Source organism: Stegodyphus dumicola, chromosome 3 (genome assembly GCF_044657685.1).
Source record: "Stegodyphus dumicola isolate Sdum_Otavi_A_Nest chromosome 3, ASM4465768v1".
Taxonomy (NCBI): domain Eukaryota; kingdom Metazoa; phylum Arthropoda; class Arachnida; order Araneae; family Eresidae; genus Stegodyphus; species Stegodyphus dumicola.
Window position 1 is genome coordinate 241,589,256 of NC_140770.1, and position 19,705 is coordinate 241,608,960.

The 19,705-nt window shown below is 33.1% G+C and overlaps 2 protein-coding genes across 2 annotated transcripts in view; one reads left to right on the forward strand and one right to left on the reverse strand.

The window, feature by feature from the left end:
* LOC146998305 (uncharacterized) overlaps positions 1-18,131 on the reverse strand; it is a 116,651-nt gene extending 98,520 nt beyond the window's left edge. Inside the window, exon 1 of the mRNA XM_085813972.1 lies at positions 15,363-18,131. The gene's annotated coding sequence lies outside the window, so the exon portion shown is untranslated. The remainder of the gene's footprint in view (positions 1-15,362) is intronic.
* Positions 1-18,487, forward strand: part of LOC118202791 (uncharacterized) — a 101,937-nt gene extending 83,450 nt beyond the window's left edge. The window contains exons 23-26 of the mRNA XM_085813971.1: positions 2,816-2,985; positions 8,719-8,827; positions 13,558-13,720; positions 18,126-18,487. Of these exons, the coding sequence (XP_085670097.1) occupies positions 2,816-2,985; positions 8,719-8,827; positions 13,558-13,720; positions 18,126-18,293 (610 nt within the window). The 3' untranslated portion in view covers positions 18,294-18,487. The remainder of the gene's footprint in view (positions 1-2,815; positions 2,986-8,718; positions 8,828-13,557; positions 13,721-18,125) is intronic.
* Positions 18,488-19,705: the final 1,218 nt, after the last annotated feature.

Here is a 19,705-nt window from a genome sequence, read left to right on the forward strand (position 1 = left end):
CCATAAGGCAGATGTGAGGCGAGAAGCCGGGAGATGTGAAATATTTATCGAACGAAACTTCGTCAGAACATTTCACGATTTAGAAATGAACAGACATATAAAAGAACATATAGCTGTGCCGTCATAAAAACATTAACTCTGCAAGGCGTTGTAAGTGTAAGCACTGTTGCTCATCGCTTGTGAAAAACAATTAGTCACTTGCTTAAAGTAAAAAGATCATTAGAAAGTGTTCAGCAATATTCTTTTCGTTCAAAAAAGTGTAGGGCATAAACACATGCGCATCATATCATAGTTATCAAACTTCACATGTCAAGAAACCATTATGTGGTCGTTACTTCACTGCCCTATAATGATTCAAACATGTTGTCCAGAATTGGGCAGAACAATGTACTAAAGGGATAAATTTATACATGCGAAGAAAAGTATTATGAAAAGGAGCGTGTAGACGTTTTCGATTAAATAGTGCGTCAATACTCTGTTACCACATTCTTTTTTGAGCAGCCTTCTTAAATAGCAAGTTTTTTAAATAGTGCCCTATTTATTTAAATACTAAAGCTCTTAAAAATGGTTATTAGAAAAAAGTCATCGGAACAACATCGTTGAAAGACTGTTAAACATATGTAAATGAATCAAACTTTTAAAAGCTATGAAAATTACCTGTCTTAGCATAACCCTCCAGAATGGGTTGAATCATTTTATTTAATGAACACTAAGAATTTAGGAGGGGGAAATTAAAAATATGAAAAGATTCAGATGTTAACGTCACCGAAGCTTTTGCTAAGTTTTTTTCACAGTCTCGTTGAGATCGCAGTTTATCTATCTGCTCTTAAACTCACAACTGCTCATCTTTTGAACTTTATTATTAAACATCACTTTCTTTGCATTTACCTCACATAAAATTCGACAGCGAAATCCTAAAATTTTTTTTAAAGCAGCATTCCTTTAGAATTCTCAATACAATGTCAAGTGTTGCCATCCAGTTTTTAACCCAGAAGGGCCTATTCTCGAGCTTCATTTTTCCGTCGAATCACTTTTGTTGTCCGTTTCTTTTTCTAAATAACTAGCCAATGGTGAGCCAGCCTTCTAAAACAGTTATAATATATATAATGCAAACTAAATAATAAAAAAAAAATATGTTTAAAATCCATCCTATATTCAAGTCAGAACGGACCATAGGAAAAAAGAAACATAAGCACAGTGGCAAACTGCATGATAGATGCAAAAAAAATGTTAAAACCGAATAATACTTAAAATAATCTCAGAAAATTAATCAAAGTAATCTGTGTCTGTATCAGTCCAACCCCTAAATACCGTAGTAAGTCGTGGAAAAACTGCAGAATTATAGTACCAAAATCATAAACAAGCTAATATTTTTAATGTTTAAAATATTTGTTTAAAAAATTTAAATAATTTAACATTATTAAAAAATTTTAATTAAAAAAATTTTTGAAAAAATAAAAAATTACAAGTAAACCCTAAAAAGTGTGAAATATTGCCCTACATTTCTTATATTCGCTATATTATTTCTTTAAAAATAATACATAGAAATACGTGACTACATCCATTTATTTGTGTTGTATCTTTCTATATTCGTTTTAAAAATAATATATGGCGATAAAATTTGGTGGGAATATTTGGAAAGTAAATACGAATACAAAAATGAGGTTTGAGGCTAATATTAAACTCTGGTGTTAATGGTTTTCACCATATATCTCATCTTCTCCAGAATGGGGAAAAAAATTTTCCTGAAGAAGAAGGACTTGTGTCTAATCACGCTTGAAAACAATAGATTTATTCAAACTCTATGACAATCTAAGTTTGCTTTTTTTATCTAATTTTAAATCAGATCTTATGTTTAAAATGATCTGTTCAGAATAGTAAAAATAAATTTGCGGAAAAAATAATTACTGTGATATTATTTCATCCTTAATTAACGTCGTGTATCTTACTTAATCAAATAATGAGTTTATTATTCAAAGCAAAGTTTTGAATTTGCATCCGAGATTGAACTGAATAGTTTGCATCCGAGATTTCTAGCAGTTATTTCCCTTAATTGGAAATATTTTCGTATTTTGCCAGGACACGAATTCAACTTACTGAAAACAATAATTACTTTTTTGAAGTGTTTAATATAAATTTAAGCAAGTTTCAACCTTAGATTGGCGTTGGCTTTTTATTCTTTCGTAGCGTTGCCGCTTATTCTAATGTGCAGAGTCGGTAACTTTTTATTAACTCTATCACACTGAGTAACCCTCTGTTAATGATTTTAAAAACTGATTTACAAACAGCAATCAGCATAAAACGTCAGCAAAAATACAGCCGTTGAATTTTCAGTCAGGTCAGTCAGTGTCAAATACAGCAGTTAAATTTTCATGAATGTAGCGACTGGAATTTTAAGATGCAAAAAATTAACATCGACATTTTAGAACGTTTTGATGGTTCTGATGGCATACAGATCAAACATAAACATTTTATCGATCTTAATTCGAAATTTATACCGTGTTGATAATTATGCTCTTAATTCTAAATTTATACTGTGTTGATAATTATTCTCTTAATTCTAAATTTTTACTGTGTTGATAATTATTCTCTTAATTCGAAATTTGTTCTGTGTTGATAATTATTCTCTTAATTCGAAATGTATACTGTGTTGATAATTATTCTCTTAATTCGAAATTTATACTGCGTTGATAATTATTCTCTTTTTGAAAGACAATAAAAGAACTTGAGGAATAATGTAAGTTTGAATTTTGTCTTTACTTGTAATGCATATTCAGATTTAAAATAGAAATTTTAATTTTTTCTTTATTCTCAGACATGTCGATGACATAGATCTCTTTACTGGAGGCGTGGCTGAGCAACCTATGTACGGAGCACTAGTGGGTCCAACATTTGGATGCATTATATCAAAACAGTTTATCAATCTAAGGAAATGTGACCGCTTCTGGTACGAAACACAAGATCCTTTTTTGAGATTTACACAAGGTAAGTGAACTTATCTGTTTCTTAATAAATATTCCAAGCATTTCATGGAAATAAAGGCATAAAATGACATAATTTGTTTTTTAAATACGAAACAAATTATCATAGTACAGTACCATTTCTTTCATTTTGCATTGCCAATTTAGGAGATAATCTCTAAATTTCAGAAAAGTAACATCTGTAGATTTGAAGCTAGATTTTTAATTCAGAATACTTTCTTGTATTTTGAACCACAACCGCAATTTATAAACCTATAAATTTCTAAATTTAATGCAACTGCCTAACTAACATAGTTAGGTTGTTGTAAGTAAACAGCCCTGTACAACAGGTTAACTGGGTTATCTTTATAACCTAATTAGCCTAACAACCTTGTACAATTAGTTTGTTACCTTTATAATCTAATTGAACAGGGCCGTCCAGAAGCCTGTTAATATTTCAAAAATTTCTGAAAATCCCATAATTGAACGCAAGGAATGTAGTTTACTTAGGAATCACAAGAAAAGGGTATTTGACGGGACATACTCATAATTTATTTTTTTTCAAAGCACTGGGACCTTTAGGCTATGTTACGTTATTAGGAGATTTATCCTAAACGCTGCCCGGCAGATGTGCCGTATAGCCTTTTCTTACATCCTATTATATAAAATGTAAACAGTTTGATTTGTAAATACTCTGACAAATTTGATATATATGTAGATATAGAGAGAGAGAGACAAAAACTAAGAAATTTAGAACCAATTTCACAAAGACCCCCCAAAGAAGTGAAATTCAGTACCATTATATTTCAAACAACCCTATAAATATACAGAAAAAAGTCAGAAGAATAAAATGTGAAATACTAAAACTTCCAAAATTACAAAAAACAGAAAAAATGCTAAAGAAGAGGAATTCAATCAAATATGACATAACGTTAGCAAGAGAAGGATACATCAGATTCAATTGTCCCACCCCCTTCTAATTGAAAACCACTGCGTTTTTGTTATCCAAAATTAGCTAATGAACCATTCTAAATTATTTAATTATAACAGTTTATCCAAAACTTCTGAATTCCTCTATGACGCAAGTTAAGTAAAAATTCTCTAAATCCGAAAAAGCAATTGAAATTAGACACTTTTAACTGAAATTAGAATTGAAATAATGCAAAACTTAATCATTGATTGCATGTTATATTTTTTAACATATAACTGCTGCCGTTTTAAAAAATTTAGAGATAAAAAACAATAAACGCAGTTCTTAATAAATCACATTTATTTTATTTTTGAAAAATTAATAATACATTTAATGTTAATTCATAATATATCCTAATAATAATTTATTACAAATATTTTACTTTTCTTTTGTAACTAATAAATGCTTTTAACGCCGTGTATAATGACCTCGATGCAAAATAGTAATTTGCTCACTATTTGATATTTTTATGGCATATATATAATGTATTAGACAAATATTAAGTAAAATATGCACACCCAGGAGCGTAGTACCGTATCCGTAATAGCACTCACAATCAAAATAGCAATATAAATGACACTGAATACAGCATCGCGTATTCAATGTCATTTGTATTGTTATTTTGATTTTTTTAACCGGGACTGTTTGCATAGTATCTGACTTAACTATTAAAAACTGCATTTCGGCGATTCCGGCTATAAGATTTTGCAGGTCGATTGAATATGCATTTACAGAGATTAACATTTTGTGTTTTTAATGTAAAAATTCCAACATGCAAAGTTCGCTTGTTGCTGGCTGTAGACAAATAAATAACCTACGATCGTGTTGGTTTTTTTAATAAACAAATCATGCACGTAATTGTATTACAGAGTCTCGTTCTCCTGGGGAACATAAACTAAGAGAACTCTAAACTTAAGTCTTAAGCAACTTATCGATATATCTTGTAAATTACCACAGAGCCTGTAAAAGTTGTAAACGACCCTTTTATTTAACTCATATAAAGTTTAACCTCTAGCCTGAACTCAGTTCGGGCAAAAGAAAAATCGGTGCTTCAAATTGTGTGAAGCCCAAACTCAGTTCGTCTAATGCCTAATACGTAATAATTTACCATTTTCCCAATATATGGGCCTTAAATTTATAAATATACGACCAATCAGGAAGGACTTACCACTCAATCCCCCCCCCCCCCAAAAAAAATGAAAGAGAGGTGACGTTCTGCTCTTCCAGCGTGGGAAAGTCACAGTCCTAAAATGGCACGAAAAGAAAGAAATTTACCTGCTTTCTTCTGTCCATGTTTCAGAAATGATTGAGACGAAAGATTGGAAGAAGCAAAAGAAACTGAAACCTAAAGTAGTTGAACAACACTATGGGAGGTGTTGATAAAGTTGACCAACACCTTACAGACTATCCCATTGAAAGAAAACGTGGAAAGAAATACTATGTAACGATAGTTTCCCGTCTTCTGGATAAGGCACTTTGGAATTTCTTTATTATTCATCAGTTGTCAGGTGGTGCAAAATGTAATATGGACTGCAGAATCTCAATTATGGAACAAATCATGAAAGATAATAAGCCACATATTCAGCCGACAGGAACAGGGCGTCCTAATATGAACTTGTTGCGCCTTACGGTAGACACTTTCCACCTACGAAGAAAAAGACTACTCTAACCAGACAATGTTTCCTTTGTTGTCGTAAAACTGATGAAAAGGGAGAGAGGATACGACGCGAGACTCGAGTTTATTGTAAAGACTGGTGATGTAGGCTTGTGTGCCGTTCCATGTTTCCGTATATACCATACTGTAAAGGAATAAGGCCAAGTAAGAGTAAATTTTAATAGTAAAATTGCAATATGCAAATTAGTGGCACTGCACTCGAAATACGTCATCTGCGAGGAGCATAAAAATCCATGTTTCAGAGCAAGCTCACATATTTCACTGTGATAGTGACATCAGAAATCTGAGATAGCCAATTCATTACAATGACCTCCAGGCATCATTTGCCTGCAGAACTACGATGGAGAGCCATTGGGAGACTAGAGGCAGGACAAAGTCAAACAGAGGTGGCTAGAGGGCTAAATGTGAGTCCTTCTGTGGTTCATAGACTTTGGAGGCAATTTCAAACCGCAGATTTCAAATTATGCCATTAGACTTAATTATGCGATCTATCTAGGAGGTTCAGCCAAGGACGGCCAACTGCTACGACGAGTGTCGATGACCGATATTTGACATTATGTGCACGCAGGAATAGAACCGCTACTCCGATTCTTCTTAGATCCTTCCTTCTTGCAGCCACCGGAAGGTTAGTATCAACGTCAACTGTGCGTAGAAGGCTTCACGAAGGTGGTCTGTATGCGAGGCGACCAGCCATTTGCGTGCCTTCCACGTTACGCCATAGGAGGGACCGTTTGCAGTGGGCACGACAACATGTCCACTGGACAGCTGATCAATGGAGGGCTGTTCTCTTAACGGATAAGTCTAGGTTTAGTCAAGAAAGCGATAGCAAGCGTTATTTGATATGGAGAGAATCTGGAACCCGTTATCATCCGTCAAACATCCGTGAAAGAGATGCATACAAAAGAGGCAATGTCTGTGTTTGGGGTGGCATCTCTTTGGCTGGACGCACAGACCTCCATGTCTTTCCAAGAACCGTGAATGCTCACGTTTGCAGTTTGCAGAGATGACATCCTTGATGTTTATATGCGCTCATATGCCGGGGCTATAGAGGATGCTTTCCTGTTACAGGACGACAACGCAAGACCACGCAGGGCTCGCATCGTAGATGATTATCTTTAACAGGAAACAATTATGCGCATGGAGTGGCCAGCTCGATCCCCGGAATTTAATCCTATCGAGCACGTTTGGGATGCTTTAGGGAGACGTCTAGCTGCTCTCAATCCGCCCCCTAAGACCCTTGTCGCGCTTGCAACTGCTTTGCAAGAGCAATGGCTCTCGCTTCCTATGGAACTGATAGATCGCATAATTAAAAGCATCACACATCGCTGTATGTGCTGTATTGCTTCTAGAAGCGATCATATTCCATATTGAAGGTATTTTTCCTATAGCAAACTGACACCTTCGATTTGTTCATTTTATACATGTGCTAATTTCTATACTACCATATTTGTCTGGTAATTTCTTTTTATGTTATATGATAGCTTACTATATGTTGTATATTTTGGGTAAGTTTCATTAAATTTTACATGTAACTTTTTCAGTAATCGTGATTTTTGTGATTTTTCCTTAATTTATGATAACCAGTGTATTTATCTTGAAAATTATGTCATTTGATTTATTTTACTATAATTTGAGCAAAAATCACTGTAATCCATTAATATTTCCCATATATGTGAAACTATTGAATATAGTAGTTACTTCGTTTAAAATTTTGTTTTTTAAAAAAGTTATGTATTTCTAACATTTTGATGATAATAACGAACAAAATTAAAGAGAAAAAATATTTTCCATTTTTGGCACGTTTTTCTCAAATATATTTTGGCACGTTTTTCTCAAATATATTTCACAGGCAAGGGGTTAATAGAAAGCACGGCCCTATGCTTACTGAATCAGCCAGCATTCATGGCGTAAGTCAAAAAATAAGATAATCCGAATTAAAACTAAGTTAATCGTAAGTTAGCCGAAAAGGCTACACAGACAAAATATAAGCAAGTTGGCTCAAAAACCTCATGTCGGTGTGGCAAGCCTAATGGCTAGAATAATGCAAAGTTTTGCATATAAACTGCTCTCAAGAGAATAACGTGGCCTTCAGCAGGTGGAACACTCTCTGATTCTATCATTCAAAACCTTCCTTTATATACTATCTCTTTATACCTCATTTATATATGCGCGAACTATTTCTGGCAGGAAAATGGAAAGCGAGAAAGACCGGAAAACTTAATCAACATAGAATAGCTGGTTAACGAAACTGAATGTATATTCTACAGTATATTTCACAAAATCAAGTTTAAACAGCACGCGGATTTATAGTACGTATTACCATATAAATGCTTTTAACTTTTCTTATGAAAGCTATGAGAATATATGAAGAAATATTTACTTGTCTTTTTACATATGCAAATATAAACTAAACTGAAATCCAGCGGTAGCCGAGCGCATAAGAATGCTAAATCGTCTCGGGCTCAATTTACAGGCTCGCTTGTTAAAGAAGTTTGGCGGCTTTCCGGTGTGCAGTGAGTTTTCTATACAGTTTCCTTTCGAACGTCTTCGTTGATGTCATCCTTCTTAACGCAGATAGCTCGCATTTATTTTGACATATGCAATTAATCGAACATACATTCCTCTTTCTGTCCACTTTTTATTTATTTATTTCATTACTTAAAATAAGATATTAATTTAATTTTAAGGATTTTACATTTCCTCATTGTGTCACCAAGTATTTAAGAACTTTACTTCAAAACATTTCATACAAATCGAAGTAATTACTGTCATTCGTCAGTTTAAGAAATTGGACTGTCATTCGTCAGTTTAATAAAGCTAAATTCTAATTGTTTGAAAAGCCTTGAATCTGACAAAACTTTGACTGGAGCTTTCTATTAATATTATTAATGAAAATCATATAGAATCAGCAATATTTGATCTTCTTTACTTAATTTTAGATTCCCATTAATAGAAAATATTTCTCATGCATACTTCGATAAATTGTGAAAAATGTATCAGTGTTATCTTTGACATCTGAAAAATTATTTCTTCTGAGTTTTGGTTTATTTTTTTGTAACGCTGATTTTTCCCCTTTTTTACTAAACATTAATTTAAATATTTTTTATCTGCAGATCAGTTATCGGAAATTCGTAAAACAAATATCGCAAAAGTATTTTGTGATAATTCTGATACTATCGTATCCATACAAAGAAAGGCCTTTGACCTGCCAGATGATTTTTTGTAAGTATACTAATTATTGTGCCTTTGATTATTATTAACATAAACGATTTCATATGAAAAATTTAAATATCTATATTAATTTTGTTTAATTAAATGCTCTTAATTCTGAATGAATGAATTTAACATAGAAAAAATAATACTTATCACCTTTACAGAGCAATGCTAAGCAACCACGTCATCCAATAACTGGGGAAAGCAACATCGGAACAATAAACAAGAAATAACAACAACCAAAACGTATGGTTTTCCAATGCACACAGATACATAATTTCCTGCTGGCAAAATATGTTTTAACAATTACGTAAATTATCGTTGTCGGTCCTATAAATTAAGATATGTAACTACTGGCAAAACTCGTCAGATAAAGTTAATTAGAAAACGGAAGGAAATTACCAACTACAAATGGCATAATGTGATTAAAATTCACAAAATACCTTTCGAAGTCCGTCCGTATCTTTTTCTTCAACTATTAGTTATAAAATGAAACCCAGAATCATTTATTTGACCAAGGTTAATGTACAAGAAATAGCTAATAGAATAACGAATAAATAGCTCTTATGTGACGTCACTAATTCCTAGTCTGCTCAAAAGCAACTACTCCCTTTGCGTCTTTAGGTGTTTTTGCCGAGCGGGAAGGTACGTTTGCTTCTCGACTCCATATTTTCTTAATCTTTCGCTGCGTAGTTTGCAACTCTTAAGTGCTTATAGTAGGTAATTGTTGGAATTTAATTTCAGAGCACTGTAAAACGGCCTAGCCTGATTAACAGCTCTGAACTTTGGTTACGATCTCAGTTTTACTATGAATCGTTATCTCGATTATATAGCTTCTGTAATCACCAGCTTAGAAGTTATCCGAAAACGTAATGGATATCTTTCTGCACGAGAAGAAAGATACCTCGGATTCTTTCTTTTTTCGGTTCCTTCATCTGTTTCAGAACGTTCGCTGTAAATGAATTTTAGCGAAATCAAAATTGCTCACCCAGAGATATAAGCCAAGATAATATATCCTTCCTAACTCAGATGGTGAAGGAATCACCAATGGAAGCAGGACGCTTCACTAATGGCTAAGGATTCAGCGAATAACCTACAGATCCTACAGCTTGGATAATTCTACTGACGAAATCATTTAATTTAAGCCACTTGATGAAAGTTAGGACTCTGAAGGAGAATCAAAAGGAAGCGAAACTGTTGATCATTGCCGCAAAAGACTTAAAAAGGAACTTTCAGCCCAAACCAAGAAAGATTCCACTTCAAAAAGAAAAGCTGAAGAAAACTCGACTTTGACTGCTATAGAAATGATAAATGCTGACAAAGATGAGAATATTTATAATTTTGGTGGATTCACATACCATAAACACTCAAAAAAAGTGACACCAATCACGATACAGAATTCAAGTTTTAGCTAAAAAGATATCCTTAAGATGATTTAAGAGGAAAGAATTTACAATAATGAATGGAGACGAAAAATTCTTACAGATGGTCATTACATCCTCAACGAAGACAATCCTCGCATCTACAAAACTTTTATTCATATGCTCAAAAGCAAAGATATAAAATTTCACTGCTTTCCGCTTTCGAGGAGAGAGAACTGAAGGTAGTCATTAAAAGTCTTTCTGCTTCTACGGACGTCGACGAAATCATGCAAGATCTCCTAGAAACTGGATTTTAAGTTAACAGTGTTAAGCAGATGATAAAAAGAAGGAATGAAGAAAAGATCCCCCGTCCCCCTATTGTTTGTTGTCTTCAAGAAAACTGATCGAAAAGCATCTCTGATCTCAAATTTCTAGAAAACCTGAAAATCAAAGTGGAACAATAACGATGATGTAAAGGCCCAATTCATTGCCTGAAATATTAAGGGTTTCGCCACTCGCAGGCCCACTGCAATAAGAACCCACGTTGCGCGAATTGTGGCGACAAGCATTTTTCATATTAATGCGAAAAACAAAAGAATATCGCACTTTTGTGCTTACTGCTCTGATTCTCACATTTCAAATTTTCATAGATCAGAGAAATTCCCTGGAAAAGAGAAAAAATCCTTGTTAAATCATATCAAGAAAGATTCATCGTAAATTCTACGCTACTGCCTTCGCCCCAGCAAACAACCCCAAGCCTCCTGGGAAAATCGCAGACGCGAAGAAAATATTACAAGATTTGAAAACCGTGGTTCTGTTCTTCAAAACCTCAGGAATTTCCGAACTAGCAAACAACATCGCTAAGATTCAAGGTGTAGCGCTCCAAAAACAGTCAACCAATCATGCATAAGTTTACTCAAAAAGCGCGACCAATCAGAATTATAGTACGCAACGTCTGCTACCTTGCGAACAAACTAGACGAATTCTGCTATTTTATGGTGGAATATGACACTGAAAATGCTCTTGCATCGGAACTTTCAAAAATCCTACCCAAAATATAAAAAAAAGTGAACTATAATTACTTATGTAACCGAATCCGTCATAAAGGGGAGGTGTGGCAGTCTCCGTATAAAGATCTCCTCAGTCTAGTTTTGTATGTACAGATAACGCCGACGGATATAAAATTATATAACTGTTTCTACAATTTTCCTTAAATTTGGAAATGCATTCTTTAGCGCATTTTATAACCCTCTGGATAATAGATTGTTAGACGAATTTCTCTCCGTGCTGATTCCGGATAACTCTTTCTTCTAATTTTCGCAGGTGATCCGAATGCGAAACTTACAGAATAAGGATACTGTAACAACGGAACAATTCCACACTAGTTCATATAGAATCGTCCCGCATCTCTTTACGCACCACAAGAAGCAATGTGTCGCCAAATTGCCTTCTCCGACGACCACACATCCTGGATTTAATTCTCTCAAGCGCCTCCAATCCCACGGCTGTAGATAACAAAGTAGAATTTTCTTCGGCCCACATTCTATCCTTGGCTAAACTGGAATACCGCAGACTGCTGCAAAATCTACTACTGACTAGAGGCTGTTTTATAACCTCCTCCTCGTCAATCATTCAAACATTCAACATCTTGAAATCTAGAGCAAATCAATACAAAAGTACAGGAAATTACCGACAGCATCATACAGGCATATAAAAATACTACCAAACTGTCTTCACTAAGAATAAAATCACCAAATTCCCAACAGAGAGACCATTAATCTACGAAATTACGTCAAAAAAAGAGAACAGGTGACCAGCTACCAAAAAAGAAGTCAGCAAACTCAATAAAGTTACCAAGAAATTAACAAATAATTATAGAGCAGATTCATGTGAGCATAAAATCACCAACCTGGAAACAATGGATGGTTCCTTTTGGAACTTCATAAGCAGACTTGAGCAGAAAGCCTTCAGTAAAAAGCCGCTGCATGCAGAAAAATCACATTGCATATTCTGACAAATAGAAAGCACAGGTCTTCAGGTTTCAAAAGCATTCGACAGAGAGTGCCACATTGGTCTTGCATATTCAGCTGAACTTCATATAAATTATGAAATTAATCTATTCATTCCTAAACCAAAGATGTTTCGTAGTAAAGCAGAGAAATGAACTGTCGTCCTTCGATCAATGAGAGCTTGAATTCCGCAAGGTTCGATCCTTGGACCAGTTTTGTATCATTTCTACGTTCACGATTTCTCGAAGCCTGGTGTTTACATAAATTCATTTTTCGCATGCTACGCAGACAACACTGTACTAGTGGTATGTGAACCCAAAGCACGCAACTTGAAAGTTACAAGCCGAGAGTGGCGACACTGAATACTGGTGCACACAGTGAAGAATTAGTACCATCGCCTCTACATCACAGTTCCTTCATATGCAAAGGCATAAAATCAAGAGGCATCTGGACTTAACGTCCCAAAAGTAAGATCAGTAAGCTGCCTTGGTGTTATACAAAATAAAAACCTCACATGGGCTGATCACACCATGTATATTCCCAGCAAGGTGAACTCAGTACGTTCGGTTATTGCGTTACTTTATTGAAAGAAACTCCTTCGGAAAAGGATAGTCGCTAGATAGCACCCCAAGATTGTTTATAATGATTAGGTAAATTGAAGATGCTGTTAGAAAATTCTTCGATAGCAAATTCTAATGATGATTTTGATAGCGCTGTTCATTAATCTTGTGCTTAAAAGCTCATTTGCCCCTGATGAGTATTTTAATGACACTGATGATGAAACTGCTCGCTGAGATATCTCTAGTACATGAAATACTATTAACTTCGGTCATATAATGAAGTATCACAAGATGAAATCTATTCGAAGCAAGGATATTCATTCTCCTTATAGTGTTCGATTTATCGAAAGTATGGAAAATTATTTCGACATCTGCTGAATGATGCATGACCTCTTCTTATATCAAATTTTTAGTGTACTTGCAGCTGACTAGACAGAAACTATACTATGTTCAAATAATGTGTCTAATTGCAGTTTAAAACATAAAATTTAATTTTTATTATTTTTCTTACAAATCTTATCGTACAATTATTTATTAAAATTAATTTCTCATATTTTTTGATATATTTATATTGTTTTACACCAATATGACTTTTTAACTTAAATTTTATATTGTTTTATACCAATATGACTTTTTAACTTAAATTTTATATTATTTTATACTAATGTTATTATTTTAATTATTTATTATTTCTACTCGAATATTTATATCATTCTAAAACTTTATTATTTTTGTTGTAATATTTATATTATTTTAATGCTTACATAAAATTGCACTTCCTGAACACGCTATTTTTTCCCATTTTGCAGAAACCCACGTATGCCTTGCACGAATCTACCAAGTCTAGATTTAAGCCACTGGAAAGATAAGACTTCATGCCACCTAAACACTGGTGATGAAGGTTTTACTGTTGCTATGGGTCATTCGCACAGAATTTCACCTTGTGTGACATGTTCTTGTACAAAAGAAGGGGTAAATAATTTCCTAATATCAGATTTTCCTAAACGTTTGTATCATTAATGGAACAGACTTTTTCCCTCAATGCACACTCGAAAGCTAGGGGGTCGGATTCATTACCCAAGTAATGAAAATTTTTTAATAAATAACAGTTGATTACGAAACCAAGTATTATTTCAATTATAATTTTTACTTCTATGTTGAGTAAATCAAATAGGTTGTTCAAAACACAAAATAATATATATATATAAACATTTGTACAGGTTGTTTTACTGCATTTCGTAGGTATTATACTTTCTTGCAAATCGGAAATCTGTGGTTATTTTATGCAGAATAAGGCAATCGCTTCTATTTTATTTACCTCGTTTGCTAGGTTCCCATTTCTTAATTACATTCTGATAAATATCACAATATATCAAAGATTTTCATTATTTTTATTATACTGTTACTAAGCTTAATAATTTTCGTAGAACCCCCCCCTTCCCCCATAAATTTGCAATGGCTATTATTCTGTTTACACTGGTTATCCGCATTAAACATTTGACCGAAGAAAAGAACAAATAGAAAATTCACGATAATATCACCTCAAATCTTTTGCGATCTTCACCAGATATATCAAAAAATAAATAAATAAATAAATAAAATAAAATAAAATAAAATAAAATAAAATAAAATGCATGCAAAAGCTTCATCTTCTTATGGTAATCTATAATAAAAAATTAGCACATATGTGTAAATAATAACGAATTTATTATAAGAAGGATAGAAAGAAGCACTGGGTGTTAATCACTATCACTCATCCACATATTACCTTATTATGTTACGTAAACTCTGCAATGCCTTTAGGAAATTTAATGAAAGTGTCCACATCACAGTAAGTGGAAGATCGACAGCACATTGTCAGTTATTTAAATAAGCGATTCTATAAAGTTGGGTATGCAAACAGACAAAACCCCGCATAGGAAAACCGGTAATTCTTTAGAAATTGTAAAAGGAAAACTGAATTTTTTTTAATTACTGAAATTGCTTTAATGGTTTTTCAATGTGGTCAAATTGTGGCACAACAAACATCCAGAGATCCACAATTTCATTCGTTTTTGCTTGAAGAATATTTTGTACAGTTGTATGCATGACATAAAAGAACTTGAGGTGTCAAATTCATTTATCTTGACGTTTTTGATCTAGCCTCATAAGACAGAATGAAGTAGAATTAAAGAATCTGGGGATTATAGAGATTTTCTTAGATACGTGTGGCTTCCCAGGAGCGGCATAATTTTGCGTGTTGTATTATTGTTTCAAATTGCGTTCTGATACAGTAGAACACCTTCATGAATGTTTAAAAGTTATACAGTTATCAATCAATACAGTATCAATAAAATTTTACATCTATTCTGTGAGGTTAATTATCACCATCAAAATATCTAACCATCAAGCAGACACACACACAGAATTAAAGCATTTTATTCTACCTGACCACTTCTGAGTGCTTATTAAAATATACAGCTACAAATTTACTAGCCAAGCTGGACCTGGTTTAAAACTCAAAGCTTCTTTTCGCAAATAATATAAATGCAAGATTGCATTTATATTATTTATTATAGAAATATAAGACTACAAGATTGCACACATAGCGACAGAATTTCAAACACGCACTTACCAAAACAGGATCAAACCTCTATCGAAATATTGCCAGCAAGAAAAGCATTAGCTTCGCCTACAGACTGTTTTCTTCAATCGGCGACGGAACGCAGGCACTGCCTTACTCCTAAATCTCTCACACTCTTACTCCTAAATCTCGAAACTTTGTAATAAAACTGCTTGCCATTCACCATCTGCATAAATTTGGAATGAGCGAACCTCTGGGTGAAAAGAGAAAGAAAAGAAGTAAATTAAAATAGCATTTCGTTAGTAAAACTTAAAACTACCTTTACCACATCCACGTAATTTGTTTTTAATTATCTCAAATAATTTGCTTCTGTCTCCAACACGGTTTTTAATTTCTCTCTCACAGCATGCTGATATGGATTGTTTCCTACTTTTTACAGTTTAATTTTCAACCAACAGAATTTGTTGATACTCATTGAATAATTGAGAAATCCCTGCTTTGGTAAAGTTTAACCTTCTTTTCTTATACGATCACAAGTATCAGTACCTTATTTTTTTTTTTTTTTTTTTTGTACTTTTTTCTATGGGACCAATCAGTTTGGTTTGTCATCTTAAACAGTTACGCACTTTATTTTATTTATTTTTTTTAAAGACTAAATTATAGGGCTTAACTTACTGACAATATCAAACAACCAAATAAGATATTTTACTAACATTTCCCCTGGTAGCAAACAAAGTGAGTTTATTCCTGCTAATACATTAGGATAATAACTGGATCCATTTTGTAGCATACACTTGATTGGCTCTCGGTTTTGAATAGAAGAAATCCTCTTTACATAATGCAGTTGTATTTTTATTTAGTAATAACATTTTACGCAATAAAAATAATTCACAGTGGTTAGTTGCATTACATTTTGCATAAATACAACTTCATGAGATTTTCCTTAAAAATAACATCGAAGACATTCAGATTTTTACAAAAACTTTTCACAGTTCCGGTCATTAGTGCATATGAATTAAGAAATTCCGGACCGTAACTGATCAAGTCTTGGCAAAAATGATAGTAGACTACTGAGTAAGAAAAATATTAGGTAAAATGCCTAACTCTTCAAAAATTTCAGACTAAATAGTTTCTTTTCCCTCTAGCTCGGTTGGTCAATCTTTTCGAAAGCATGGGCTATTATTATTATTATTATTATTATTATTATTATTATTACGTGTGAATTCACGATTTTTCATTAAGCGGAAAATACTAGTTAACATTCTAATTATGTAATTCGTGTCGTGATAGACGTGTCAGCCAGCTACTCTCTTAACCATTAAAAAAGAAATAGTAAGAACATGAAATGTACTGAATAATAATGATGCAAACTGTGAAAAGCACTTATAAGAATCATTAATTTTATAATCTGTGTATTAAATTTTAGAGCACAAAAGCTTTGATTTGAAAATCTAAGCAGATCTTGAAATTTTATTCTTGAATTATATAACACAATATCTAATAGAAATGTGGGTTCGCTACAGGCTATAACGACAAGGCGATGAAAGAAACAAGTTATGGATTCGAGTCCTTAGCGAATTGACATTCCCAAGAACAGAAGTTCTAGGTCGTCCACTGCTTACGATCTCTCATGATAATTACGTTTTACATAGAAAACCAAGTAAAGAACAACAGAGACATCTTAGCTTGTTGTAGCAGTAAGAAGATGGAAGTTTTACTACATTTCAACAAGAAATATTTGTCAGAAAAAATTGTCTATGTGCTCTACGAATTCATCTAGAAAAATAGTTGGACAGCATACGGCAAAAGAACATACCATGTAGATCAAAATAATGCTCATAGATGAACTGAAGTATTGTCTATACTTGTAACTCAATCACATCATGATCTGAAGAGAAGTAATGATCACCATACAACCAATCCCAAGATTCTCGAAAAGGATACGAGAAAGCTTGAGTAAGATTCATTCTCAGCACTCACATTTATTTCTATGTGTTTGCTGGTAGATTACCGAAGGTCCTGGAGTATTGACAGGAAGTCGTCGATCAACGTGCAAATCTATTTCTTGTCATCATTGATGATTAACTTTTTCATGGATGAAAATACTGCTGTCTACCGGTACCTAGAAGATCACGGAATTTAACGCGTGTACTTAGACAATTCGAGTGAACGGGAGGGGAAATTAAGGCCTGTCTGGCCTATGTTCCCAAATAAAGTTACTATTAACTTAACTTTTGCAGACATTTAAAAAATTTGTGAAGCGATTAACGCGAGACAAGCAAGTAAGCCTTCGTAAAGATTGAAGCCACCGTCTTCCAATTGCTAGCTAGACGTGCTACCACTTACATTACGAGAATCCGCAGGGGGCAATGCGATAACTCCTTAAAAATTCAGTGCATGAAGAAGTAGCATTCTGTTAACATTCATCCTAACAGTGAAAATTTTTTGCATTTAAGCTTGTTTATTTTCAATTATATTAATATAATTTTTTCTCCGCCTTTCTCACTTTATTGGATTTTTGTAAAACAATAACTTATAATTTTTATAGAATTTCAAATTGCAGTAATTGATTGCGTTAGTTATACATATTCTTAAATTTTATATATTTTTTATCTTAGCAATCATGGCTTTAAACTTATCAGTTCAGCTTTTAAAGGATAATATAAATTATGATTCATCTCAACTTTATAGTGTATGTGCTTATTGTACTTCGTTTTTGATTCAGTTCATTTCAATACTGTATTTGTTAATTTAAATTTAAAATATTGTTACCAATTCTTATCATTTGAAGGTTTATAATTTTTTCCTCTCCAGATGATCTGCCAATCTATGAAGATAACCAACTGTTTTGAACTAGCATCAACTTATACAAGAGAGCTGATTCTAAAAGATGATGTATGCAAAGTGCAATGTGCTTTTGCCTTCCGAGCTTACCCACAATTTGAGACAAATTTAGACAATATATTAGGATTTACAGCATGAAATAGCATAATAGGACAAATGAGCATGGAATATGATCAAATATAACTTGCATTACCAATGTAATTGTGATATTCCTATTTTGCACTGTTAGTATAATACATACTAGTTTGCACATATGTAAGCTAAAGTATTTATATTTTATACAATTCAGATCTCATTTGTTATATTTTACAAATAAATAATATTTACAATTACCTTTCTTCTTTTCATATAAACTTTACAACATTACCATGTGTAGGCCCCGGTAAGCATATGTAGCCAAAACAAACGACGATGTAAAGAGACTTCATTTTAATTAATATTTTCTAATTTTACTAATTAAAAAAACATTAAAAGAAAAAAAGAGCACAGAAAAAGAAAATTCAAAAAATTTGAAACTTTATGTACTGCATAGTAATGTATTTCATATTTTCAGTCATAAGCAGCTCATTTCGAAAGATTCCTTTTCATTTTTTCCTCCGGAGATAAAAATGATTTGAATATAACGTCTCTGAATGATTTTTATTGTCATAACTATCAGAAGAAAAATAAAACAAATCCATTAAAAAAAATTCTGAAAGTTTTTCAGACCGAAAAGGGTTTTTTTAACGTTTTTGTGTGTTACCTTTATTTATTAAATATCATGCTCTTCGCACTTTATCCATAAAATTCAATTCAACAGCAATATCACGGAATAATTTAAAAAGAACATATCTTTAGAATTTCCGATACACAGTCTCGCACGCTGGAGATAATTTTTCTCCCGTCCGTACAATGGTGTTATTGCTCGCTTTGAAATCGTTTAGTTTCTTAATCAAAAATTCGTTAAAGTTTTACAAAACACGAAATAGATAAAAAACCAAATTCCAAATTTGGGCTTCCAGATGTCCATATTCATGTAAAGGATTACGTTATTTGAAATTTGATGTTTCTAGATACCATTGTTTTATCACAATGCGAGAAAAACACATACATGTATGCAAATTCTTCATTACTTAATTTCTTTAAATATAAGACAGGGCGCTAATATTTGGTGGCAACAATTTGAAAAGTGAAACAGACATTTAAAGTTTTCGACGCAAAATGCCAAAACGGAATTAATAGCCCCTTTGGGATAAGAAGATACAAACCACCTAAACTTTGATGTTAACTTCCACATAATACCTTCTACATCTTATATTCTTAAAGGTTTGTGAATTCTTAGCATGAAATAGTATGAGCAGGGCTTGACTTTGAAATCCCCGCTTAGTTTGAAGCATAACAAGAGGATGAGATGATTTTTCATGGGCCTGAGATCAGATACTGCATTTTTTTTACTATAATATAGGTGTTCTTTGGCATCCTTTTCCGAAAAGAATTTTATGCATACACATGTAATCAAATACCTAGTAAACAGTACATGCTCCTAATGCATGTTAAATAAACAAGTGAGG